The sequence below is a fragment of the Jaculus jaculus genome, chromosome 17, assembly GCF_020740685.1.
Source record: "Jaculus jaculus isolate mJacJac1 chromosome 17, mJacJac1.mat.Y.cur, whole genome shotgun sequence".
Taxonomy (NCBI): domain Eukaryota; kingdom Metazoa; phylum Chordata; class Mammalia; order Rodentia; family Dipodidae; genus Jaculus; species Jaculus jaculus.
In genome coordinates this window covers 20,556,411-20,583,808 of record NC_059118.1, presented here as the reverse complement: position 1 = coordinate 20,583,808, position 27,398 = coordinate 20,556,411, and the positions used below count along the sequence as shown (strand labels likewise).

The following is a 27,398-nucleotide window of genomic DNA, read 5'->3' as shown; positions in this document are numbered from 1 at the left end:
TCCACCTTCGGGGCAGGGAGAAACGGTGCGTGAGGAGGAGGAAGAGGCGGCAGTCCGACTGCCCGGCCGCCCTTCTCCCGCTCGCCGCCAGCGCGGCGTCTGCTCCGCCCGGGTTGGCCTTCAGCAAGCCCGCCCGCTGCCCCAGCGCTCGCCGCCTCAGCGCTCGCCCGCCCCGGCCCCGCCCCGCCCCGGGCCTGCGCCGCCGCCGCCGCCTTCGCCGCCATGAAGCTGACCGACAGCGTGTTGCGGAGCTTCCGCGTCGCCAAGGTGTTCCGCGAGAACTCGGACAAGATTAACTGCTTTGACTTCAGCCCCAATGGCGAGACGGTCATCTCGAGCAGCGACGACGATTCCATCGTGCTCTACGACTGCCAGGAGGGCAAGTGAGTTGCGGCCATGGCCGCGGGCCCGCTTCTCAGATCCCGTCCTCTCTCTTGCCCTCGGGTGGGAATCCCAGCACGGACCCTGCGACTCGCCCTCCGGTCCCCCCGACCTTTTTATTGTTATTATTTTTTAAATTCGCTCCTGCCAGCTCCTTTTCTCCAGCCAGCCGCCCCGGGGATCTGATCTTTCAAAAACAAAAAAAAAAAAAGAAGAAAGATGGTAGTTGTAACGATAGCGTTGTTATTTTCTGTGTGTTGGAGCTCCTCAGAGCGCTGCTGCAAACGCTTGCCAAACCCCACCTTGACCTTGACCTTTAAACGCTCTGTCCACTGCAACCCGCGACCAGTAGATGCACAGCCTTTTTTTTTTTTTAATTCCCCCCAACCCCATTCCTCCGGCTGTCAGGAGATGCAGATCTGCAGGGGCCGCGGCAGTCCCGTGTCCTGTTCCCGCGGTGACCTCGATTCAGCCCCCTCTTGGCACCGCGCCGGGTCGCCTGCCCCTCTCAGCTTCCCGCGCGGCCTGTCTGCCATGCGTGCATGCATGCATCCATGCATGCGTGCGTCCAGCCGTCCGTCAGGTCGCGCGGGAAATGCAGTTTTTAACCTGTCGGGATTTCTCTGTTGTGCCTCTTGGCGCTGCTTCCCGGCTTTTCGCCTTGTTCCAGGGCCCCCTTTCCCTTGCTCCCGCAGACCCCAACGCCCACGTTTATAGTAAACTTGGGGAAAGCAGTAATCCCTGAAAAAAAAAAAAAAAACTTTTGCCTTGTCAGGCGCAAGCGAACTTGAACTTGGCCGTCCCATCCCCGACCAGAAGGCGAGCTCTCTTTAAAACAAAAGAAAGGCACCCTAGAACAGTTTGTGTTCCCTCTTTATACTTTTCTTAACTGTGTAACCGGGCGTGGCGGCCCTGGCCTGTAATTTGAGAAGCTGGGACAGGCAAGATCATGAGTTCTAGAACAGCCTAGGCTATATAGCAGAGGTCTTGTCTCACAACATGCAACCAAAAAAAAAAAAAAAAATCCCAACAGTTTCTCTGGTTCACTTAAAATTATCAAAATCCCGAGTCTGGGCACGAAAGTTTTCAAGTGTAAGTAGAGCTTTTGGAGAGCTGCTGTCGTGGATCCCCGCAGTCTTTTACGAGCAGAGCACTTTGACTTATTCATATTCTGGGGGGTGAGGAGGGGCTCGGCTTTACCCTGAGGGCTTGCTCCAAGTCCTTAGCATGGGATGACTTCCTTTCGAGCAGATTCTGGTTTGAATTTGATTTCCCTTTACAACTTCAGCTTCCTTTCCTAAGCAGGGGAGGTTTGGTTTAACTTAGTGGCCACCAGTTTTATGAGACATCATTTTGTTGACCTAGCTACAAGTCCTAGTTGTGTTGTTGTTGTTTTTAATACTTTGGATTTTTCGCTCCTTCTAAAACTGCTTTTCTTTTGGAACTTGTCTCTGAATTTGATGATCTAAAGTGATACTGTTGTGTGCTGAGCTGTATATAATGTTCTCCCCAATTGTGTTACCTCCTGGGTCTATAAGAAAGTTATGTAACTGTCTCCGGATCTGCCTGCAGCGTGTGGAAGAGTGGCTTGCAGAGTGGTGGTCCTGAGGGAGGGGGGATTATTAGCTGGGCAGATGGTTATTTGAGTCAGTGTTACTCATTTAGTACTTGGGGGTTTCTGTCCAGATCTGACCACTTGAATCTGTTTGGAAGAGAAAGTAGTAGTTAAAGTTGGGGTGGCAGGCTCATGACAGGCGTCCTGGAACTAGAAGTAATTTGAAGCTGGTTTGCTTGAAATACATCGTGTTGTACACAGATTAGTGCCTCCCTCAGTGCCTGAAGATGAGAATGCATATCCTCATTCAAAGGAAATGGAAGTTGTGCCAGCATTCCTTCATAACTTATTCCCAAATGTGGTAGAATTTCAGCCTATTGGGAAGAATGACAGTAGCATAAGATTATGTCTGGTAAAATGCCAGTTTTATAAAATAGTGCAGTTTATTCATGTATATAATATTTTTACATAGTTACAAAGTTAGAGTCACAGCATTCACAGAACTCCCCTGTTGCCAAGGGAGGCCGAGCTTGGATTGGTAGCCAGCCTGGGCTGTACTGCAAGACTTGTCACCACATACATATACATGTATGTATGTATGTATGTATAATATAATTTCGTTTGAAAGAATGATCCAAATTCAACAACTAACCAACATTAGAAGAAAGTTGTTGTTTCCTTGGAAGTCACATATTTATTAGATGACATCAGTGTTAGAATTTGTGCTTAAAAGTGGCTAAAATAGGCTGGAGAGATAGATGGTTTAGCAGTTAAGGCACTTGCCTGTGAAGCCTAAGTACCTAGGTTCAATTCCCCAGGACCTACATGAGCCAGAGTCACAAGGTGGCACATGCATCTGGAGTTAGTTTGCAGTGGCTGGAGGCCTTGGCATACCCATTCTCTCTCTTTCTCTCCCTCCTTCCCTAAAACAAATAAATAATTTTTTTTTTAAGTGGCTAAAACACAGAGCCGGGCATGGTAGTGCACACCTTTAATCCCAGCACTCGGAAGGCAGAGGCAGGAGGATCTCCGTGAGCTCAAGGCTACCCTGAGACTACATAGTTAATTCCAGGTCAGCCTGGACCAGAGTGAGACCCTACCTTGAAAACAAAACAAAAACAAAATGAAGTGGCTAAAACAAGGGCAGGAGAGATGGCTCAGTAGTTAAGTGTGCTTCCTGTGCAAGCATGAGTGTCTGAGGGGGCCTGAGACCACCTGACTTAGAATCTACATAAGTAGCTGAGCATGGCCATGTCCACCTGTAACTTCAGTCCTGCAGGAGAGCAGAGACAGCATCCATAGCTCTGGGATCATCAGTAAGGCTGGCTCAACAAGAACAGGTGGAAGAGCATTTGGAGGAGGATGACAGTCCACTCTGGCCACTGCTAGCTAATGCATGAAGTAGTGCTGTAAGGGGGACAAAAACACGCCCTAGCAGGAAAAAGTGGGGGGGGCAGGCTAAAGCAAGATTTTTTTTCTTTGTTTTTTGCAGCAAAGTCTCACTGGAGCTCAGGCTGACCTGAATTTCACTATTCTCAGGGTGGCCTCGAACTCACAGCTGCTGTCCTACCCTTGCCTCCCCAGTGCTGGGATTAAAGGCATGTACCACCACACCCAGAAAAAGCAAGATTTTTTTAAGTTTTATTTATTTTTCAAGCTGGGGGAGGGAATATGAAATGGGCACACCAGGGCCTGTAGCCACTGTGTGTGCCACCACGTGCATCTGTCTGGTTTGTAACTTGGGTTTGGGGGAATCAAACCTGGGTTCTTAGGCTTTGCTAAGTCATCTCTCCAGCCCCCCACCTTTTTTTTTCAAGGTGGGGGTCTCTGTCTGTAGCCAAGCTGACCTGGAATTCACTAAGGGTGTAAGGGTAGCCTCAGACGCACTGCATCCACCTACCTCTGCCTTCCAAGTGCTGGAAATAAAGGCATGCACCACCATGCCCAGCCACCCAATTTTTAAAAATTCATAGTATTTTCCAGTTTTCTGTCCATTTAAACCCTATGTTGGCCTGGAGTGCTATTTCAACTTGGAAGAAGATAAGGTGAGTGATGCAAACCATTCAGAAGGAAGGCTTTATTTATTTATAATTTTTGTTTCATTTTGGTTTGGTTTGGTTTGGTTTGGTTTTCAAGATAGGGTTTTGCTCTAATCCAGGCTGACCTGGAATTTACTATGTAGTCTCAGGGTGGCCTCGAACTCATGTCAATCCTCCTACCTCTGCCTCCCGAGTGCTGAGATTAAAGGCGTGCACCACCATACGTGGCTCTTTTTAATCAAAATTATTTATTTAAGAGGGAGAGGCAGACAGAGGATATGGGTACACCAGGGCCTTCAGCCTCTGCAAACTCACTCCAGACGGCATGCGCCACCTTGTGCATCTGGCATACTTGGGCACTGGAGAATGGGTCCTTAGGCTTTGCAGGCAAATGGCTTAACTCCTAAGCCTTCACTCCAGCCTTATTATTTATTTATTTATTTTTGAGGCAGGGTCTTATATGGCCCATGGTATCCTCCAACTTGCTGTGTAGCTGAGGCTGGCCTTGACTTTCTGTCCCTCCTGCCTTCTACTGGGATTGTAAGCAAACGACACAACAGACTGGCTTTACTATTACTTTCTTTGTTTATACCTCATCTACAAAATCATTGAAGAGGCTTGCCAAAAGATTTGGAAAATAGGCCACAGAGCTTTATAAAAACCCTGAAATGGATCTTTACAAGATACATTTGGATCTTGCTTTTCAGAGTAGAGAATGAAATAAGGAAATAGATTTCTTTCATTAGGAACAAACCTCAGGTTAGTGTTTCTGGAAATATCACCACATCTAAGTTGAACCCAAAGGTTTTTGGGTTTGTTTTTGTTTTGTTGTTTTGTTTTTCCAGGTAGAGGCTCGCCCAGGCTGACCTGGAAATCACTTTGTAGTCTCAGGGTAGCCTTGAACTCATGGTGATCCTCCTACCTTTACCACCACATCTGGCAAACCCAAAGAATTTTTACAGTACTAACAGTGACTCTTTAGGGTCTGTCTTTCCTGTTTACTTGTTTACAGTGTTGGAGACAGAACCCAGAGCCTCCTCATGCTAGCAAGCCCTCTGTAACGGGGCCATATCCCCACCAGCCCTCTCTTCTGTTATATAGATAAATGGGTTGAAATACTAGGGTTGACATCTTCTCCAATAGATGCAAGCAATTCATTTACAGAGCAAGAGCAAGCACAACTTACTCATTGGAACTATGCACTAACTACATAGCAGAACCCTAGACAGTGGACGAGATCTGGTAGTGTTTTATTTCAGTAAAGATAAAGAGGTGGCGAATCCAGTATAATTATGTGAGAAGTCCTGTTGGGAAATAGTTTTCATGTAGGGGAGGCCCTTAGCCTCACTGAAGGTACAAAAGATTGCTTTGTTTTGTTTTGTTTTGTTTTTTGAGGCAGGGTCTCGCTCTAGCCCAGGCTGACCTGGAATTCATTATGTAGTCTCAGTGTGGCCTCGAACTCATGGTGGTCCTCTTATCTCCGCCTCTCAAATGCTGGGATTAAAGGCGTGTGCCACCACACCCAGTGATAGGATTGCTTTCTTAAGGTTATCTGAATGTTTTGATTGTTTAGCCCCCAGGTTTCAAAAGAACTTTACCTTGAGAAGGCAAACTTGCTGGGCATAGTGGTGCATACCTTTAATACCAGCAAAAGAAATTTACCTTCTTTTCTTTTTCTTTTTTTCTTTTGGTCTTTCAAGATATTCACTCTCTAGCCCAGGCTGACCTGGAATTCACTATGTAGTTTCAGGGTAGCCTCGATCTCACCGTAATCCTCCTGCCTCTGCCTCCTCTCAAGTGCTGGGATTAAAGGTGTGCACCACCACACCCGGCAGCCATAGATTTTTCTGAGATCTGCTTTTAAGAGTTGTTGGGTTTGCTGGTGGTGGCACACTCCTTTAATCCCAGCACTCTGGAGGATCTCTCTGCATTAAAGGCCAACCTGGAACTACTGAACAAATGCCAGCTCACCTAGACTAGAGCAAGACCCTCAGAAAAAATTCTGGGGGCTGGAGAGATGGTTTAGCTGTTGAGACATTTGCCTGTAAAGCCAAAGGACCTCTGTTCAATTTCCCCAGGACCCATGTTAGCCAGATGCACAAGGGGAGGCACGCATCTGGAGTTTGTTTGCAGTGGCTGGAGGCCCTGACACACCCATTCTCTCTCCCTCTTTCTCTGTCAAATAAATGAATAATAAAATATTTTTTTAAATTCTGGAGTTTGAGGTATTCCTTATATACCTCTTTTAAGGTGTTACAGTGTTTTGCCAGCTTCTGTTTTTCTTAAGTTTTGGTTTTTCAAGGTAGGGTTTCACTTTAGTCCAGGCTGACCTGGTCTTCACTATGTAGTCTTCAGGATGGCCCCAAATTTGGTGATCCTCCTACCTCTGCCTCCAGAGTACTGTGATTATGTGCCATCACGCCTGGCCTTATTTTTCTGTTTTGTTCTCTTTTGTGTGCTTGCATGCATGTGTGTTCCTGTGTAGGTGGTGGAGGCCAGAGGACAACTTGGAGGTATTGTTGCTGTATACTTTTTTGAGACTGGGTCCCTCATTGGCCTGTAACTCAACCAGTTAGGCTAAAATGGCTGAACAATCAGCCCTTGGTATCTCCCTGCCTCTTCCTTCCCAGTGCTGAAATTACAAATGTGTGACACCGCCCTGAACATTTTTTTGTGGGTTCTGGGAATCAAACTCAGGCCTTTATGCTTACAAAGCAAGCACTACCAAGTGAGCTCTCTCTCCAGCCTCTCAAAGTTTACTTTTGAAGACTGATGTGGTAGCACATGTCTGTAACCCCAGCACTTAGGAGGCATGAGAGTCATGAGTTCAAGGTCATCTTCAACTACATAGTGAGTTGGAAGCCAACCTGGGCTGCATGAGACACTGCCTCAAAAAGCTAAAAATGAGGCACACAATACATGAAATACACCTATGTAATAGTGCTGCACTAGGGCTGGAGAGAGGGCTCAGTGGTTTAGACATTGCCTGTAAAGCCTAAGGACCCAGGTTCGAGTCCTCAGTACCCATGTAAACCAGATGGACAAGGTGGTGCATGCTTCTGTAGTTCTTTGCAGTGGCCTCTCTCTCTCTCTCTGCCTCCTGTGTTCTCAAAATTTAAATATACTAATAGTGCTGAAATACAAAGCTCAAGAATAGTTTATTTAGGAAAACAAACTAAAAATAAGGGAGCTGGGATGAAGGTTCAATGGATAAGCACTTGACTGTCAAGTCTGTGCATATCAGATGCCCAGCACCCACTAAAAAGTAGACACAGGGCTGGAAAGATGTCTTAGTGGTTAAGCACTTGCCTGTGAAGTCTAAGGACCCCGATTCAAGGCTCGATTTCCCCAGGACCTATGTTAGCCAGATGCACAAGGGGACACATGCATCTGGAGTTCTGGCTGGAAGCCTTGGTGCTGGAGCATTCTCTGTCTGACACTCTCAAGTAAATAACAATAAACAAAAAACAGTAGGCACAGTAGGAAGCATAGACATAGCTGTCAACAAGAGACCTTGCCTCAAGCAGGGCAGAAGTTGAGGATCAACAGTACTGTGACACACACACTGCAAACACACCAAGAAAAGTCAACAAGCCCATATTTAATGCTACTTCCTAATCTCAGCCCTAAGTATGCAAAAGTAAGGTTTCTTGGGGGAGAAGGGCTGGGTTTTTATTCTAAGCTGACCTGGAACTTATTTGGTAGTACCAGGCTACCTCAGCCTCAGAGTGCTGGGCCTGAAGACATGCATCACCATGCCCCACCAAAGTCTTTATCCTGTGTTTTTGTTTTGTTTTTCTCAAGGTAGGATCTTACTCTATCTAGCCCAGACTGACCTGCAATTCACTGTGTAGTTTCTGGGTGACCTTGAATTCAGTCCCCTGCACTGGGATTACTGGTGTGCACCACCACGCATGGATATTCTTTATTTTTTAAATTTATTTGAGAGAGAAGGTGGGGGGAGGAGAGACTGGGCCCATCTGGGCCTCTAACCGCTGCTCATGAACTCCAGACATATGCACCACTTTATGCATCTTGCTCACATAGGTCCTGGGGAATAAAGCCTGTGTCCTGCGGCTTACCAGACAAGTACTTTAAACTGCTAAGCCATCTCTCCAGCCCAAAGTCTTTATTCTTCACAAGGCTTGATTTTTATTTATAGGAGATGAGAGTCTCCCTGTGTTGCCTAGACAGGGTTCAAGCCATCCTTCTGCCTCAGTCTCCTGAGTAGCTGGGCCATAGATTGTGCATCATACCTATTGATTGTTTGTTTCCTCCTTTTACAAGAAATTCTGTTTTCTTTCTAGTATTAGAATTTACCAAGAATGTTCTTTGATACATCACTCAAGTGTTACTGATTATTTGGAGATCTGAGATTGTGATAGAGGTTTCTGATGGTTTTTCCCTCTGTATTTCCTCTTCAGACCAAAGAGGACCCTGTACAGTAAAAAATATGGCGTGGATCTCATCAGATATACTCATGCAGCAAACACCGTGGTTTACAGCTCTAACAAAATAGATGGTAAGAAAACTTCTTTCAGAGGTTGTGGTCACCATTTTCCTGTGTTTTTAGTTCTCTGACCATCTGTGATTATTACTGCTTTGGTATCAGTTATGTTAGTTTAAATATTTTCCTATGATGTTAGCAGTTACATTACATGACTTAAGAATGCTAGAAGCAAGTCATTAGGCACTGAAGAACTTGAACCTGAAAAATCTGTTTATAATGGGAAGTGGGAAGTAACTATATTGTGATTTGTAGTATTTGAAACAAAAGAATACTTTTAGAACAAACAAAAGGAAAGAGTACCTGACACGCAGCATAAACTGTCTTTTGAGTTAGGTGTAATTGCAGCACTTGAGAGTCTGAAGCAAGAGTAGTGGGAGAGCCAGGGCAGCTTGGGCTACATGGTGAGACACTGTCTCCAAGCTGTGTGTGGTGGTACACGCTTTTAATCCCAGCACTCAGGTGGTAGAGGTAGGATTGCCCAGGTTTGGGGCCACCCTGGGATTACATGGTGAATTCCAGGTCATCCTGAGCCAGAGTGAAACCCTACCTGGGGGTAGGGGGACCACAAAGAGCAGTCAGGGAAGGGGAGGAGGAATGAAGATAAATAAGGTTTCAGCATTGCTGACTGAAGGAAAGAATCCTGAATGAAAGAACTTATAAATATACAAAATGGACTATAGAAAGGAGTAATTGCATAAACATCCCAGGACTCCAAGAAGCAGTAAGATCCAAGTTCAAGGATCCAGGGTGTAGCACACCTCTAGATTTTTGTTTGTTTGTTTATTTTGGTTTTAGAAGTAAGGTTTCATTCTAGTCCAGGCTGACCTGGAATTCAATATGTAATCTCAGGGTGGCTTTGAACTCACAGTGATACAGTGATCCTCCTACCACGCCCCACCTCCACCCTCATTAAAGAAAGGTGTGTACCACCATGCTTAATTTTTTAAATATTCTATTTATTTGCAAGCAGAGAGAGATATGGATAGATTAGATAAGATAGGTAGGGAGAATGGTCATCCCATGCCTCCAGCTACTGCAGATAAAGTCCATATGCATGAGCCACTCTATGTGGGGGGGAGGGAATTGAACCTGGGTCATTTGCCTTTGCAGGCAAGTGCCTTAACTGCTGAGCCATCTCTCCAGCTCCTAAGTGCTGGTATTAAAGCTATATGCCACCATGCCCAGCTGTGGGATCTTTGTTTTTGCCTGGTTTCTTTTGGCACAAGTCTAAAGTTAACAAACTGTCTTGGTAATTTAAATACACTTATTTTTACATTAGGTGTTTTTGTTTGGTTGGTTGGCTTTTGACTTTTGGAGGTAGGTTGTCAGGCTCAGGCTGACCTGGAATTCACTATGTAGTTTCAGGGTGGCCTAGAACTCACAGTGATCCTCCTCCTACCTCTGCCGCTCCTGTACTGGGATTAAAGGCATGTGCCACCATGTCCACCTCTGATATTTTATTTATTTATTTGAGAGAGAGAGAGAGAGAGAGACAGAGAGAGACAGAGAGAGAATGGGTGCACCAGGGCCTTTAGCCAGTGCAAATGAACTCTAGACACATGTTCTCCCTTGTGCATCTTGCTTATGTGGGTCCTGGGGAATCAAACCTGGGTCCTTTGGCTTTGCAGGCCAGTGCCTTAACCACTAAGCCATTTCTCCAGCCCCTAAATAAGCTTTTGTTTGTTTTGTTTTTTCAAGGTTGGGTCATGTTAACGATTCCAGTATTGTTCTGCTGCCTGCTAATTGTGTCTCTACCATACAAAAAGGGAGCCAATCCCTGCAGTATGCCTGGGACTTGCCTGCCATCATTTCATTTCAATGATAGCTTCTTTTCCATAAAGTTCTTCAGCTTGGGAAGGTGGGCTTTGCTTCTTGCCTTATTGGTTTACCACTTCACCCTTTTTAAAAATTATTTGAGTCAGAATGACAAATAGAAAGTGACCATATCAGGCCCCTGTGCCACTGCAAATGAACTCCACACAGAGACTCATGCACCACTTTGTGCGTCTGCCTTACATGGGTCCTGAGGAATCGAACCCTTGGCTTTGCAGGAACGCATCTTAACCACTAAGCCACCTCTCCAGCCCTTCTTTTCTTTCTTTCTTGTTTTTGTTTTTGTTGTTTTTGAATAAGCAAGATTTGCCACACCAGGCCCTCTAGACCTGTATGCCCCCTTGTGTATGTGCGCCACATTGTGTGCTTGTATCTGGCTTATGTGGGACCTGGAGAGTCGAACACAGTCCTTAGGCTTTGCAGGCAAGCACATTAACTGCTGAGCCATCTCTTCAGCCCCCTTTCACTTTTTTCCCCCCATTTTGTTTTTGTGAGGTAAGGTCATACTCTAGCCCAGGTTGTCCTAGAATTCTGGGATTCATTGGACTCAGGGTGATTTGTTGTTTTGAGGTAGGGTCTCTCTCTAGCCCAGGTTGGCCTGGAATTCACTGTGTAGTCTTAGGCTGGCCTAGAACTCACAGTGATCCTCCTCCCTCCAAACTCCAGAATACTGAGATTAAAGGCATGCGCCACCAGGTCCAGTACAATGACTTTTCTATTGTCATTCTGTAGGGATTACTTGGATGGCTATTTTATCTGTCTAAAAGCGGATGGACAGAAGTCTTCAATACACTTCTGTAGCTGAAGTTGGTTTTTAGGAAATATGTCTTTTCTGTTTTTCTATGCCTCTGTTTTAGAAGTGGTTTTCTATGTAAGCAGTGAAATTGATGCTTTGGGATAAGAATATCAAATGTTAGGTTCTGAGGAAATAAGTGTTCATCTGAATGATTGGTATTTCTTCTGTTGGGCTGCTGTTCTGGTTGGTTTAATGAAGATTCTACAAATGTACAAGAGGAGGGCAATGTGTGGCACTTGCAGCTTTGCTGCCAAGCCTCTGCCATGGGGATTCTGCCTCTCCTGTCTTGTGCATCCTGAAGAGCCTCTCCAGTACTCCGTTTCCTTTTGCCTGATTCCAGGCTGAGGTAGTAGTTTGTACAGTTTGAGGGTCTATGATACCACCCGGTACAGGAGATAACTGTACAGGCCACTGCCTTGCCAGGAACAGTGCACCAGCTACCAAGTGGAATGGAGAGGACAGCGAAGCCCTGCTCCTTCATCTCTGGCAATCAGGTAATGGGGAGGAGATCGTCCCTTCTTAGGGCAGGTGAGTAAGTAGTTCCTATCATGAGAACCACCACCAATACTTTGTAGTTGTCATTTGAAAGTTTTTTTAAATACTTTGAAAAAAGCCATGTAAAGTTGAGATAAGTATAAAAAGGGTCCTATTTATCCTCTTCCAGGTTAATTATGCTTTTACTAGGAAAGACCCTTGTAATCCAAGTGCTGTGGAGCTTACATCTAATCCCAGCATTTGGGATGCTGTGGCAGAAGGGTTGCTCTAGCCTGGCCTATAGAATGAGGAGAAACACCACCAGAAAGCACCATTGTAAACTAGTTTGTCTATGTTTTGGCATAATACTCTATTTATTATCTGTTATTTTTTTTAACCTTTTATTCATTCATTCATTTATTTATTTATTTATTTATTTATTTATGCAGCACTGGCAAGGGTTGACCCCAGAACTTAACACATTTTAGGCAAGTACTCTACCACTGAACTGTACCTCTAGTCTCCAAAATAGTGATCTGCTTTTGAGTCATATGAAATCTGTATGCAATTATTTATCCATAATTTTCTTAGGTGGTAGAATACAGTGGTTTCTTTGTCTTTTCAAAATGGAAATGCAAAGATAATTTCTAAATGTAGTATATTATCAATATCATATTTATTTGTCTTACAGATACTATTCGCTACTTGTCCTTGCATGACAACAAATACATCCGATACTTTCCTGGACATAGCAAAAGGTACGATCTAAATGTTGTAGACTTAGTAACATTATCCCTGAGAAAATGGAAGTGGAGGATTTTGTTAGTGAGTTCTACTTCCTTGCTTCTGTTTGTTATTCCACTTCAACTTGTCAACTAAACTATTCTTAGTCAACTCTTGATCTACTGAGGGGAAACAGAGAATAGGATATCAGAGATAACTAGAATCTCAGTAAAGGGCTAAGAGTAGCTCAGCAGAGTGCATGCTTAGCATGTGAAAGGCTGGGAGCTCAGTTCTTGGCACTAAAATATAAATATACTAAGAGGTTGGGGGTATATCTCAGTGGTGGAGAAAGCTTAGCATCCATAAGGATGTGAGATTAATATAGATATATCTATATCTCTAAGGAAGTTGTGGATTAAAGCTGTTAAGTGAAAACCTATGTAGTAACCATCATACCTGGCCCTCATTTGAAGAGTTTTTAAATATTTCTATTCATTTATTTGAGAAAGAGACAGAAATAGGCAGGGAGAAATTGAGAATGGGCACATCAGGGCCTCCAGCCCTGCAAACAAACTCCAGATGCATGCACCACCTTGTACATCTGGCTTATGTGGGTCCTGGGGAGTCAAGCCTAGATCCTTTAGTTTGGCAGGCAAGCGCTTTAACCGCTAAGCCATCTCTCCAGTCCTCATTTGATGATTTTTTAAGTATTTTATTTTTTTGAGCCAAGCCCAGCAGGCTGCCTTTTTTTTTTTTAATGCGAGAGAGAATTAGCATGCATTTGAACTCCAAATGTATGCACCCCTTGTGCACTTCTGTCACTGAGCATCTAGCTTAAGTGGAACCCAGAGAGTCGAATATTGAGTCTTCAGGCTTTTTTAAATTTTATTTTAATTTATATGAGAGAGAGAAAGAATATGCACATCACAGCTTCCAGCATTGCAGATGAATTCCAGAAGCATGTGCTTCCTTGTGCACCTGGCTTACTTGGGTCCTGGGGATTCGATCTTGAGTCCTTTGGCTCAAGTCCTAAGTCAAGCTCCTTAACCACTACCCACATAATAAGCCAGATGCAGAAGGTGACACATGTTTCTGGACTTCATTTGCAGTAGCTAGAGGCCCTGGCGTTCCCATTCTCTCTCTCTCAAATTTTTTTTTTAAATTTGAGGGTTTGTGTCTCCTCTCCATCTCTCTCTGTTTTTAAATAAATAAAAATATTTTTAAAATGCCAGGTGTGGTAGCCTTTAATCCCAGCACTCAGGAGGCAGAGGGAGAGAATTGCCATGAGTTCAAGTCCATCTTGAGACCACATAGTGAGTTCCAGGTCAGCCTAGGCTAGTGTGAAACCCTAACACAAAAAAACAAAAAGCTGGGAGTGGTGGCACACGCCTTTCTTTAATCCCAGCACTTGGAGGCAGAGGTAGGAGGATCACTGTGAGTTTGAGGCCACTCAGATACTGCAGTGCATTCTGGGTCAGCCTGAGCTAGAGTGAGACCCTACCTCGAAAATCTTTAAAATAAATAAATAAATAAAATATTTTGAGTTGAGGCCTGGAGAGATGGCTCAGCAGTTAAAGGCACTTACTTGCAAAGCCTGGCCAACTCAGATTCAAGTCCTTGCTACCTATGTAATGCTAAATGCAAAAAATGATGTGTGTGTCTGGAGTTCATTTGCAGGAGCAAGAGGTATTATTGGAGCACCCATACACACACTAAGTTGAGGGTTGGGGGGGGGGAATGGCTTAGCTGATAAAAAGTAGGTTTGTTTGTATGCTTGCTTGCTTTTTTTTTTTTCTCCAAGGTTGAGGACTTGAGTTTGGTCCTTGGTATCCATGTAAAATACCAAGCATGGTAGCACATGTCTGTAGTCACAGTACTGGGAATGCAAAAATATAAGTATCCCTGGGGCTCCAGGGCCCACTTTTTCTTTTTGAAAGGGAGAAAGAAGCTGGGTGTGGTGGCGCACGCCTTTAATCCCAGCACTCGGGAGGCAGAGGTAGGAGGATTGCCATGAGTTCAAGGCCACCCTGAGATGACAAAGTTAATTCCAGGTCAGCCTGGACCACAGTGAGACCCTACCTCGGGAAAAAAAAAGGGGGGGGAGAAAGAGGCAGATAGAGAATGGATGCATCAGGGCCTCCAGCCACTGCAAATGAACTCAAGATGCATGCTCCCCCTTGTGCCATCTGGCTGGCTTAATGGGTCCTGGGGAGTAGAACCTGGGGCCCTTGGTTTTACAGGCAAATATCTTAACCAGTAAACCATCTCTCCAACTTGCAGGGGCCCACTTTTCTAGTCTAATTGATGAGCCCCAAGCCAAGGAGAGAGACTGTGTCTCAAGGTAGATGATACCTAAGGCTGTCCTCTGGTTCCATATGCATGAGCACCCATCCACACACACATGAATAAAATTTTCATTTATTTATGAGAGAATATGAGCATGCTAGGGCCTCCAGCCACTGCAAACAAACTGCAGATCCTTGCACCACCATATGCATCTGGCTTACATGGGTTCTGGGGAGTTGAATCTAGGTCGTTAGGCTACGCAAGCAACATCTTAACTGCTAAGCCATTTCTCCAGCCCTGTGAAGATAATTTTATACTATACCTGCACTTTGACTACCTGCCTTCACATATGGTCAGGTTTCTAATTTTCCGCAACTGGTGTTAAGGTTAATGTTTTAAAAGGGTCATATTTTGGACCATTTGAGATATTCAATGTTAAGACTGGGATTTTTCAACCTGTATACCTATGAAAGGAGACCACAAGTATTGGGGAAATAGTTAATAATCTTTTTTGAAAAATATCTGATCTTTCCTTATTTATTTGAGAGAGAAATAGGGGGGGAATGGGTGTGCAAGGGCCTCCAGATGCTGCAAACAAACTCCAGATGCATGTGCCCCCTTGTGCATCTGGCTTACGTGGGTTCTGGGGAATTGAACCTGGGTCCTTTGGCTTTGCAGGCATGTGCCTTAAACTCTAAGCCATTTCTCCAGCCCCAACAATTTTTTTGAGTCAGGGTTCCCTGTACATATCCAATCAGGTGGCATACACTCATAATCTTCACATTAGGGAGGCAGAGGCAAGAAAATTAGGAGTTGGAGGCCCACGTAAGCTACATAGGACCCCTGTCTTGTGGGGAGATGGCTCAGTGGATAAGGTGCTTGCTGCAAAGCCTGAGAACATGGGCTTGATTTCCTAGTACCCCTGTGAAGCCAGATGCACATAGTGGCACGTGCATCTGGAGTTTGTTTGCAGCATCTGGAGGCCTTTGTGCATAAGGAAAAATATTTTTCAAAAACAATAAAACAGCAAGTAATTTTATGGGTTTTTTTTTGTTTTTTTTTTTTGGCTGTACACGTAGCTGGGCAAACATTGCCTCTATATATAATTCGAGAATATTTTCATCATCCCAAAGCCCTGTGTCCATTAGCATTCCTAACTCCTTACAACCACTACTCTACTTGTGTCTGTAGATTTACTTATTATAGCTACTTTATATCAATGGAATCAGATTAGTGACCTTTTATATCTAGCTTTTTTTCATATAGGTTGTTTTCAGAGTTCATTGATGTTGTCATATGGATCAGTACTTCATTTCTTATTTTTTGAACCATATTACTATAGAAATAATTTATCATTTCAGAGTCCTTTTATGGTTGCCAATTGTGATTGTGATGTGGGATTTGGGGGATTCACAGAGACCCCCTAAGGCCTTTGAACCCTAACTTTTGGGTCTTTATCTGATTTTAGCAAAGAATTGATAAAATGGACTATGAGAAGGGTGAAATATAAATTATGGGCTTTTTCTCAATTTTTATTAACATCTTCCATATTTATAAAAAATATCCCATGGCAATACCCTCCCTCCCCCACTTTTCCCTTTGAAATTCCATTCTTCATTATATCTCCTCCTCATCTCAATCAGTCTTTCTTTTATTTTGATGTCATGATCTTTTCCTCCTTTTATGATAGTCTTATGTAGGTAGTATCAGACACTATGAGGTCTTGGCTATCCAGGCCATTTTATGTCTGGAGGGAGCACGTTGTGAGGAGTCCTACCATTCCTTTGGTTCTTACACTTTCTGCCGCCTCTTCCGCATTAGACCCTGAGCTTTGGAAGGTATGATTGAGATATACTTAGTACTCCAGTCACTTCTTTCCAGCACCATACCTTTTTTAAAAAAAATTTTATTTTTATTTTTAATTTTTATTAGCATTTCCATGATACCTTTTGAGTCGTCCCAAGGTCACTGCCATCTGAAAAGAGAAGATTGTCTACCCAAAGTCAGAGTAGCATTAATATAAGTGTATGAATATTAAGAGAACTGCTTACTGGGCAGTTTAATAAGCATAGTATATACATTTACCCAGACATCAGCAGATGTTAAACCCCTAGTAATTATGGGGTTTATTGTAGGGGGAATTTAGATTCATGGAGGAGGCTGGCTGACTCAGTGCAGAGAATTTTCCTTATCTTCCTGGAAAGGGAGAGGGAGGCAGAGAGGATCTCCTTCACAGAGAATGCCTGGGTGTAAAAGGCTCTGAAGGAGGCGCACACATTCCCACGGGGAAGACAAAGCACGAAAACCAAAAGATCCCCTTCACACAGAATTCCGGAGAGGGCCGGGCGTGATGGCACACGCCTTTAATCCCAGCACTTGGGAGGCAGAGGTAGGAGGATCACCATGAGTTTGAGGCCATCCTCAGAATACATAGTGAATTCCAGGTCAGCCTGGGCTAGAGTGAAACCCTACCTCAAAAAACAAACTAACACCCCATCTCAAAAAGAAAAAGATTAAGAAGTAGTGAAGAACTCAAAGATTAAAGAAAAATTACACATATAAGTGAGAGATCATCCCAAAACAAGACACATGTAAGAGGCACGTAGGAAAATACCCAGGCAGAAAGAAGTATCCCCCACCCCCATTTTCAGGCAGGAAGGGAAGGGGAGAAGCAAGAAACAGACTTAACACTGGTGTTCAGTGAAACCACAGACATGGAGAAGGCCAAGATGAGAAGATTTCTTGTTTCTTTTTATTGTCAAATAATATTGCATAACATTGTATGGATATACCATGCTACATTGTTTTTCTATTCATTACTTATGGGCATTTAGGTTATTTTTATTCTTTGACTATATTACAAATGCTACTATCCCATGTACAATTTTCTGTGGGCATTTTCAAATCTCTTGACTATGCCTAGGAATCTGTACCACTTTGCATTTCCATTGTATGATATAATAATGTAAAATGTATATAAAGGTTCCAAGTGGTTCGGGGTAATAGTTCATTGTACTTATGATTTTTAATTGATTTTTTTTTTTTTTTTTTTTTTTTTGGTGGGGCTGGGGAATTTAACCCAGGATCATGAGTTGCAGAAAATCCTGTGCATGTTCCTACAACAGTAGTTTGGGGAGAACTAGCACATATATTTGTAGAGTTTGCACCAATTTTTGCTTACATTTTGCTTCATCTCCTTTTTATCTTGATCCATTTCAGGGTGGTGGCCTTGTCCATGTCACCTGTGGATGACACTTTCATTTCTGGGTCTCTTGATAAGACCATTCGACTCTGGGATCTCCGGTCTCCTAACTGCCAGGTAATGGTACCTCCCAGTTACTTTTTTTTTTAAGATTTTTTTTTAATTATTTTTATTAGAGACAGACAGAGGGAGGAGATAAAGTGAGAATGGGCTCACTGTGTGCATCTGGCTCACTTGGAACCTGGAGAATTGAACCTGGTTCCTTAGGCTTTGCAGGCATGCACCCTAACCATGAAGCCATCTGTACAGCCCTTACCCCCTTCTTCCCCCCTTTTTTTTGAGGTAGGGACTTGCTCTGGCCCAGGCTGACCTCGTACTCGCAGCAATCCTCTTCCCTCTGCCTCCCAAGTGCTGGGTTTAAGGCATGTGCCACTACGCCTGGCCTTGTTGTATTGAGCATTTCTTTGTAGAAAGCATCCATTTTGTGATCCCAGAGTTGTCTTAATGGTAGAGAAAACATTTTACTAGTAGGCTACTGCTTGGTAAGCAAATAATGCCTTTACCTAGTATAGACTGGATTCTACTCTGTGGTTCAATACTTTAAAAAGTGTTCCTAGAGAGATGGCTTAGCGATTAAGCGCTTACCTGTGAAGCCTAAGGACCCCGGTTCGAGGCTCGGTTCCCCAGGTCTCACGTTAGCCAGATGCACAAGGGGGCGCACGTGTCTGGAGTTCGTTTGCAGAGGCTGGAAGCCCTGGCTCGCCCATTCCCTCTCTCTTCCTCTATCTGTCTTTCTCTCTGTGTCTGTCGCTCTCAAATAAATATTTAAAAAATTATTTAAAAAAAAGTGTTCCTAGAGCCTTTGAGCTAATAGATTTTAGCCTCAAGGACTTTGTTTTTATTTGAACTCTATAATATTATACATCTAGGGTTGACTGGGAAATCATTGTATGGTGACTTCTTTTTTTGAAGCTTCATTTTAGTCACACTTTTGTTTGCTTTTCCTGCTTTGTAGGTAGGATGGGAATCTATTGGAAAAGTAAACAAACAATACAGTGGTGAGATCCTGCATTCATTAACTCTGCCTTTTCTCTTAGGGTCTCATGCATCTACAGGGCAAGCCGGTTTGTTCATTTGATCCAGAAGGGTTAATTTTTGCTGCAGGTGTCAACTCTGAAATGGTCAAACTTTATGACCTTCGTTCTTTTGATAAGGTAACACTTTGAATCTTTGAGCTATTTTTTACCTTTATGGAGATTTTGTACTTTCATTTATTTATTTTTAAGGCAGAATCTTATTCTGGTCTCGGCTAACCTGGAACTTACTCTATGTAGGCCAGTTTGGCCTCAAACTCTTCCTACCTCAGCCTGCAGAGTATCTATCTGGCTGATGTTAAGGAAATTTTAGGGGCAAGTTGGACTTTAAGAGCCTTTTCTGCAGTGGAGAAATGATGTGGTAGATAGAGAGAAGTAGTTGATCTTTGCTTTCCTGCCTAAAAAAGAAATCTACAGGGGCAGAATGGGAGTTGGCTCTAACAAAGGATTATCTATGTACCTTTGGCCTGGAGTCTGCTATTTTTTTGTTTTATGTTTTGCAGGGACCATTTGCAACCTTTAAGATGCAGTATGACCTGACGTGTGAGTGGACAGGACTTAAGTTCAGCAATGATGGCAAGCTCATACTCATCTCCACCAATGGCAGCTTCATCCGTCTCATTGATGCATTTAAAGGAGTGGTCATGCACACATTTGGGGTGAGCTGACAGCTTGAGTATGGCTATTTCCATGCTCTGACCTCCTGACCTGGGAATTGTGTTATCTGGAGGTGGAGATTAACAGTTCTCTTTGCCGCAATGATAGATTCACATTTTCTTCCTATGTATAAGCTTTTAATTCATTTGGATTCTGGAACATTCACTTCTCATTCACAGTGTGACCTAAGTTTGGTAATTAAATATAATTACTATCAGTAAACAGTTTTTTTTTAATTCTCCTTGAATATGTAGTTGGAGGTTGGGAATATTCTGTGAAATGTGGCAGCCAAATTGAACTTTGACATTGTGCATGGCAAGAAGAATGTTGCATGGAGGCTGGAGACATGGCTTAGCGGTTAAGGCACTTGCCTATGAAGCCTAAGAGTACCCACATAAGCTAAATGCACAAGATGACGCATGTGTCTGGAGTTAGTTTGCAGTGGCTAGAGGCTTTGGCACAACCATTCTCTCTCAGTCTCTCTCTCATAAGTGAATAAATAATTGGTTTTTTTTGAAGTTGGGTTTCACTCTAGCCTAGGCTTACCTGGAATTCACTATGTATTCTTAGGGTGGCCTTGAACTCATGGTGATCTTCCTACCTCTGCCTCCCGTGTGCTGGGATTAAAGGTGTGCGCCACCATGCCTGGCAATGTAATATTTAAAAAGAATTATTTATTTTAAAAAGAAGAGAGTAGCCTGGCATGGTGGCATGCCTTTAATCCTGGCCAATGGGAGGCAGAGGTAGAGGTAGGAGGATCGCCTTGAGTTCAAGGCCACTCTGAGAATAGAGTACATTCTGGGTCAGCCTGGGCTAGAGTGAGACCCTACCTCGAAAAACAAAAAAAAAGAGTGTGGAAGGGAATTGGTATGCTAAGTTAGTGTTTCTAGATAATTGTTTTCATTAGTGACTCTGTAACAAGAAGAGAACTACTGTTTTCTTTCAGGGTTATGCTAACAGCAAAGCCGTCACACTGGAGGCCTCATTTACTCCAGACTCTCAATTTATTATGATTGGTAAGTTTCTTTCCATTTTTTCTCTGGGATTATTTCTCTGGTATACTATGCATTTGCTTAAGTTACTAAGCAAACTAATTAAGATCTGTTGAATAGGGCTGGAGAGATGGCTTACCCCACGTTAGCCAGATGCACAAGGGGCGCACACATCTGAAGTTCGTTTGCAGAGGCTGGAAACACTGGCGCGCCCATTCTCTCTCTCTTCCTCTATCTGTCTTTCTCTCTGTGTCTGTCGCTCTCAAAGAAATAAATAAATTAAATTAAAAAAAAAAAAAGATCTGTTGAATAGATGTTTTCAGGGCTGGAGAGATAGTTCTGCTGTTGAAGTACTTGACTTGCAAGGGTCAGGACCTGAGTTTGATCGCCACAGCCTGTGTGAAAATGTCGGGTGTGGTGGCATGAATCTCTAATCTGAAATTGAATAAGAGGACCCCGCATAGGGCCTAACAGTGTAGCTAATTAGGCAAGTTCTAGCCTTCTCAAATCATAGATAGCATCTAACAAATGATACCCAAGGTTGTCCTTTAGCCTCCACTTGCATGTGTACACTGGTACTCATATACAAGTGAATAAGCATTAAATAATAATCATATAATAGACGGTTTCATATTTCAGTATAGCACACTATGACTTTTTTCTTTATTGGTTTTTGGTTGTAGTAGAGTATGTGTGTATGTGTGTGTTATTTACACACATGTGTTCACCTGTGGCAGGGTACATTCACCTTTGGTGGCCAGATGGGAATGTTGGGTGTTTCCCTCCCTCACGCTTTTACACGTTCTTAGTTGAACTGGAGTCTCACGGACCCCAGAGCTTGCTGCTTTTGTTTTCCACAAGCTTCAACAATCCTTGAGCATCTGCTTCCCACAGGACAGGGTTATAGACTTGCATGGCTGTGCCCAACTGTTCAGGTGGGTCCCAGAGATCAGACTCTAGCTGTCTCTCAGGCCCTCTTGCTTACACAGGATGTGCTTTTAACCACTGAGCAATCACCTTTCCAGGCTGGTAAGTGGATTGTTTTTTTTTTTCAGACGTGTCATGTGGCACTGACGGACCTGGAACTTGCTCAGTAGTGAAGGATGACCTTGAACTTATGGTCCTCTTGCCACCACGACCCAGTATGGGTTCTTTCATATGAGAACTTCCATTATTGTTGGTATTCCCTTCATGAGCTTTAGAGTTAAGCTCTAAAAGCATTACTTCATCTTATCACTAATTTCTTTTTTTAAAGACAGTCAGGTGTGGTGGCACACGACTTTTTTTTTTTTTTTAATTTTTTATTTATTTGTTTGAGAGCGACAGACACAGAGAGAAAGATAGAGGGAAAGAGAGAGAATGGGCGCGCCAGGACTTCCAGCCTCTGCAAACGAACTCCAGATGCGTGCGCCCCCTTGTGCATCTGACTAACGTGGGACATGGGGAACCGAGCCTCGAACCGGGGTCCTTAGGCTTCACAGGCAAGCGCTTAACCGCTAAGCCATCTCTCCAGCCCTTATCACTAATTTCTAACATTTACTCTACCTTCATTTAACAAATGTTGGTAAGATAATGGTATTTGTTCCCTTTCTGGATGTGAAATGTCAATGACTTAGCAAGGCATGGTAGGACACTTTGCACATCTAACCTAATCCCAGTACTTGGGAGGCAGAGCTAGAGTCAGTGAGAGTTTGAGGCCAGCTTGGGCTTCATAGCAAGTTCAAGACTAATCTGGGCTACATAATCAAATCTAGTCTCAAAGTGGAGGGGAAGGGGCTAATTGATTTTCAATGTCCTTCCTTTGCTGTCTCTGCTCCCTCAGTTTCTGGTGAACACTGGGTCCGAATGCTTGGGCTCTCTTGAGACCCCAGTCCCTTGTTTTCCTCTTACGTCTTTGTACTGCCTCTTGAAGTGTTACATTTTCTTGATCATCATCTTTAGGTTCAGAAGATGGCAAAATCCATGTCTGGAATGGGGAGAGTGGTATCAAAGTAGCTGTACTGGATGGTAAACACACGGGTCCCATCACCTGTTTGCAGTTCAACCCCAAGTTCATGACCTTTGCCAGCGCATGTTCCAACATGGTATGTGATTAGTGCAAGGTATTGTCCATCTAAGGGCCTTCTTTTGTTCATTTTTATTTATTTATTTGAGAGTGACAGAGAGGCAGATAGAGAGAATGGGCATGCCAGGGCCTCCAGCCACTGCAAATGAACTCCAGACACATGCACCCCCTTGTGCATCTGGTTTACGTGGGACCTGGAGAATCGAGCCTTGAACTGGGGTCCTTAAGCTTCACAGGCAAACGCCTTACACACTAAGCTATTTCCCCAGCCCAGTTTGTGGTTTTTTTTTTTTTAATTTATTTATTTATTTTTATTTTTTTTTTTTTTTGTTATTTGAACTTCTGGCCCAGACTGACCTGGAATTCACTGTGGAGTCTCAGGGTGGCCTCGAAGTCACAGCAATCCACCTACCTCTGCCTCCTGAGTGCTGGGATTAAAGGCGTGTGCCACCACGCCCAGCCCAGTTTGAGTTTTTAAGATGAGATTCTTTCTGGCCAGCCTAATACTTTATAATCAGTTCCTCCTGCCTCAGCTTCCTGAGTGTTGGGATTATAGGTATGAGACATCACACACAATGGTCCTTCTCCATTCTTTGGAAGTTCTTAAACATAACCATTTAGAACAAAGCAGACATGGTTGCACATATGTTAATTCTAGCACTTGGCAGATGGAGGCAAAAATAGTATTTGAAAGCTAGTCTTGCCTACCTACATAACAAGTTCCAGACCAGCCTGGGCTATTTGAGCCCTTATCTCACAATACCAAAGACTAAAGAACAGACAATCAGCTTTCAACCTCTGGTTTCCTGAATTATCCATAGCCAGAGCACATTGTCTACTGCATCCTCTTTCTTACCCTGATGTTTGGAATGAACTCAGGACCTGTAAAGTAACTAATGTAAGCTGAGACTGGTTGAACCACTTCAGCATGAAAGTAAGGAGTTCATCCTCAGCTGTGAAGTATATCAAACCCTGTCTCGGGAAACCACAACTAAAAACAGCAGAAGAACCATCCTATCCAGTACTGCTCAGAAAAGAAAGGACCTAAGTGTGAGGTTACCCACACACAGTACTATTTTTCCTTCAAACATTAGACCACTGTGGTGCAAAGTGGTCAGTGAATGTTGGAGGGAAACAGAACTATCTTACTTTCATAGAGTATTTCTGTCCGTACATAAAGACACTTGGTTAACCAGGTGAGAGGGCCACCAGACCATAACTTCTCCACTATTGGGGTTGAACACCTTGATGCTGTGGGGTAGGGTAAGACTTGCAAAGTTGACTTAGTTTCTCCTTCCAGGCCTTCTGGTTGCCCACCATTGATGACTGACCCTAATGCGTGGCTGTTTCTGTACTGTGATGGTGGCCAGCAGGAAAAACTCAGAGGGGACTGAAATGATGATGGGATTGGATCACTTGACTGGGCTGAGAACTTCCTTTCACATGGCCTTCCCATGGACGTGCTGCACATCTGCTCAGAAGAACATGACTTTGCTAAGCTTCTTCAGAAGGATTCCTGGGGCTGCAGATTCGGTTGGGATTCAGCCTTTCCAGCTGTCACTGCACCAGGTTCCTTCAAGGGGGTGACCAGACTCACAATTAAGTTATGGTGGGGCTTTCAAGGCTCCTTCAATTTTGAATGTATTTGCTGCTGGAGAGCCAGTGAAGTCACCAATTCTGCATATCCTTCTCTCGCCCCCCCCCCCCCCCACATAATGCATGGGAAGCCACAGTTCTGGTTTTGAGATGCTAGGGCAGCTCAGTGCCCCTTGCCCTCACCCTGCATGTCTTGTTACTCAGTCTCCCTGTGTAATTGTGGCATTATCCCACAATCATCATGTTTCTTAGGTGCCAAACATTTACAGAAAAAAAGTCTTCATATGCATTGGGGTCAGAAAGGGACAGATACACAGGGACTTTGCTTGTGAGGAAGCTTTACCATTAGTCCTGTAAGGGTGTGTGATTTGGGCAAATCTTAAGCTCTGATGTTGGGTAGCAAAAGGCCCAAGAGCCTAAAAAGGGAGGGAAGGGGGTTAGTGGGTAAGTTCCAAGAGCTGAAAGGCTAGAAGCCTGGTGCGATCCCCCAACATCAAGACAAGCCCACAGTGTTTGCAGGGGGAGGGTGTGCCTACCAAGCTTGGTTTATTCAAAAGCAAGGTAGGAGTCTATTTTTGTACCTTAGTCGCATCACGTTTTCCTGTGGGCCAGTATTGTGGAATGAGTTTTGAGTTTACACTAATGCCTTCCTTCCCTGCCCACAACAAATTGTGTACATAGTCTGCAGATGGCACCCCTCTTTCCCAGCTCTCCCCCAAGAGCTGGTATTAGGCCTGTGTTATATGTTATATTTAGCCTTTTTATATATGACCCTTGATTTCTGTTGTACTTTAGCACAGTGTGCGTGTCCACTTAAATATATTGTGCAGGCATACGCATATCTTTGTGTATGCATATCTGTCATCTGTAGTTTCTTGGGAGGACAGCTGAAGGAAGGGAATCCTGCAGCCCAGGGAAAAAACGTCTTTGCTAATAGTGTTTGCTGCAAGTGTTAAGTCTTCGCTGTTAACCTTTTCCTTTCAGGAGACTAAGTGAAGCAAAGCTTCTAGTGTTTGCTGTTTCCATGGCAGCTATGTGAGGGTCTTAGGATGAGTCCTGTGTGTTCCTCAAGCATACTTGGGGCCCTTTCTACAGTATTGGTCTCTCTCTTGCCTGATGATGCTCTGTCTGCACCTGTGTATGTGTGACAGTCACTTTTGCATGGCTTCTGTGCCTAGCTTGTGGCATTTGGGGGCAGGGTGCTGGAACCAGTGTTTTCCCTTTGTCTGAAGCTTCTTTGCCAATTACATGTCACTGCCCACTTACCTGTGATACCTGCTTTCTGGCTGTTTTTCTTACTTTCTCTTGAGAGGAAGGGGCTCTTGCTAGGCCCAGGTTGGGAAGAGCTGCAGCTGACCCCTGAACTTTCCTTCCTCTGCATGGCCGCCTTAGAGCAGAATGAGTGGTGTGTTATTTCACAAGTTCCCACCCAAACATTTATGTAAGCAACACTCCCTGCAGATCCAGAAATCGAGGCCCATCAAGGTTGTGACTCTCCCAAGAGTACAAAGCTGCTAGTGGGTAAATCAAACCATCACTGTTTCTGTTCAGCTGCAAACTTAGGCTGTGAATCACAAGCACTTTCGTTTATTCAAACTGAAAGGGCAAGGACTGAAATCTGCAAGTGGTGCCACACCACCCGTTTGTCGTTACGTCTTCCCATATGGCTGCCCTTTCAAACCCAATGGCCTGAGCTGTTACCGCCCACTTTCAGCACCTAAGATCCATGCTAGGAGTAACTGGTCAGGAAAATGCTTGGCTCTGTGGATTAACAAGAAAACCTGCATAATCCGTAACTAGAGAGCGGCTTGCCTGGCAACAGGAAAATGTGAGTTCATCTGTGCCCAAAGCTTGAGGCACCATGCTCTTTAAAAACTGCCTCACAGCCTTTACCTGTGGGCCCTGTGGCAGCAGAGCTGACTCTGAATTGGGAAGAAATGGAACATATGCAGCTGGAAGTGACGTGCTGTGCGACCACTGAGGTAGGCAGGAGGGAGAAGACGGCTGGCACTGCAGGGCTGTGTTGATCAGGAAGAGCCTCTCACCTGAAGAACTGGCCAAAGCCGCTGCTTTCCTGTGTGACACCCGACTGCACTGCTCAACCACCAGCCAGTAAGGTATTTTTAAGAAGTTATTCCCTGTTGTATAATCAATAATTATTGCTTGTTAAGGAAAATTTGGGAATTTTACAAAGAACCAGTTTGCCATCCAAATGGTACCACTGTTACTCTTTTGATGTTAAATGTTCCTGTAGACATTTCTGTGCATAGAATTTTGGTGTGTTTACATAGTTGTTATTCAACTGTATATAAATTTTATGTCACTTTTGTACTTAACATATAAACATTTTTTTCCATGTTACAGTCTTAAACAGAATTTTATGGCTTATAGCCTTTTCCAGTCTCTGTAGCATCATTTGCCTGGTTCCCACACCAAAGGAATGAACTGTTGTTCTTCTGTTGTGATTCATGTGGCGTTCTCCATAATGCTGTGTGAATTGTTGACCCACCCCCTCTTGCTAAGGTCAACCCATCCCTCAACCTCAGGTTTTAATTAAATAGCTATAGGGCCAGAAATGACGGAAAAGGCAAGCATGTCCCAACCTTGATCTTTGTCGATGTCTTACACCCTCCCCTGCTGACCTGTAACAGTCGTCTTGTTAGGGTTAGTTTCATCCCACGAGGTTCCTAGGTTATGGAAGGCAAGCAAAGACAGTGGTCTGGCACAGGGTTAGCCTTGGTGACCCATTGCTTGGCTGTGACACAGCTAAAGAAAAACCTTGCCTGCCACTTGGGCTGTTAGCTAGGGGTTCTAATAGAAGTGGCAGAGGTAACATCCTGGCTTGGGCTTGGTTGGTCATGTAGACTTTGCTGCTTGAGACTATTCAAAGAGTAAGAAGCCCTCAAGGCCCAAAGCAGAGCTGCTGCTGCCACTCCTGTTTGGCTCTCAGGAGCAAGATCAGTTTTACCGAACACTCCTGAGTTGCACTCTTGGGTGAGGAACAGAAGGCAGGCTGTGGAGGCAAGCTGGCTCAGCAGTTGATGTGGGTAAAAGGCAGGCAGGAACAGGATGTTGCCCACGCTCTGCTCAGGGAGAGTGGGAGGGATGTGCGGAGGAAGTCAAACTTTACAGGCTGGTAGGATGGCATTCTAGCATTTGCCAGTTGTCTGACAAACCAGTGTCCTGGAGAGGCTG

General features: G+C 44.1%; 1 protein-coding gene across 1 annotated transcript; it reads left to right on the top strand.

The window, feature by feature from the left end:
* The first annotated feature begins 183 nt into the window (after window positions 1-183).
* Wdr82 (WD repeat domain 82) lies at window positions 184-26,561 on the top strand. The gene is made up of 9 exons (XM_045136589.1): window positions 184-383; window positions 8,400-8,497; window positions 12,280-12,346; window positions 17,817-17,916; window positions 18,897-19,013; window positions 19,397-19,552; window positions 20,497-20,566; window positions 22,484-22,626; window positions 23,908-26,561. Exons 1-9 carry the CDS (start codon window positions 223-225, stop codon window positions 23,935-23,937), a joined length of 942 nt encoding a protein of 313 aa, XP_044992524.1. The 5' UTR covers window positions 184-222; the 3' UTR covers window positions 23,938-26,561.
* Window positions 26,562-27,398: the final 837 nt, after the last annotated feature.

Coding starts and splice junctions, on each gene's coding strand:
- Wdr82 (XM_045136589.1), top strand. CDS start 223: ATGAAGCTGACCGACAGCGTGTTGCGGAGCTTCCGCGTCGCCAAGGTG. Junction 384..8,399: donor TACGACTGCCAGGAGGGCAA/GTGAGTTGCGGC, acceptor TTTCCTCTTCAG/ACCAAAGAGGACCCTGTACA. Junction 12,347..17,816: donor TTTCCTGGACATAGCAAAAG/GTACGATCTAAA, acceptor GATCCATTTCAG/GGTGGTGGCCTTGTCCATGT.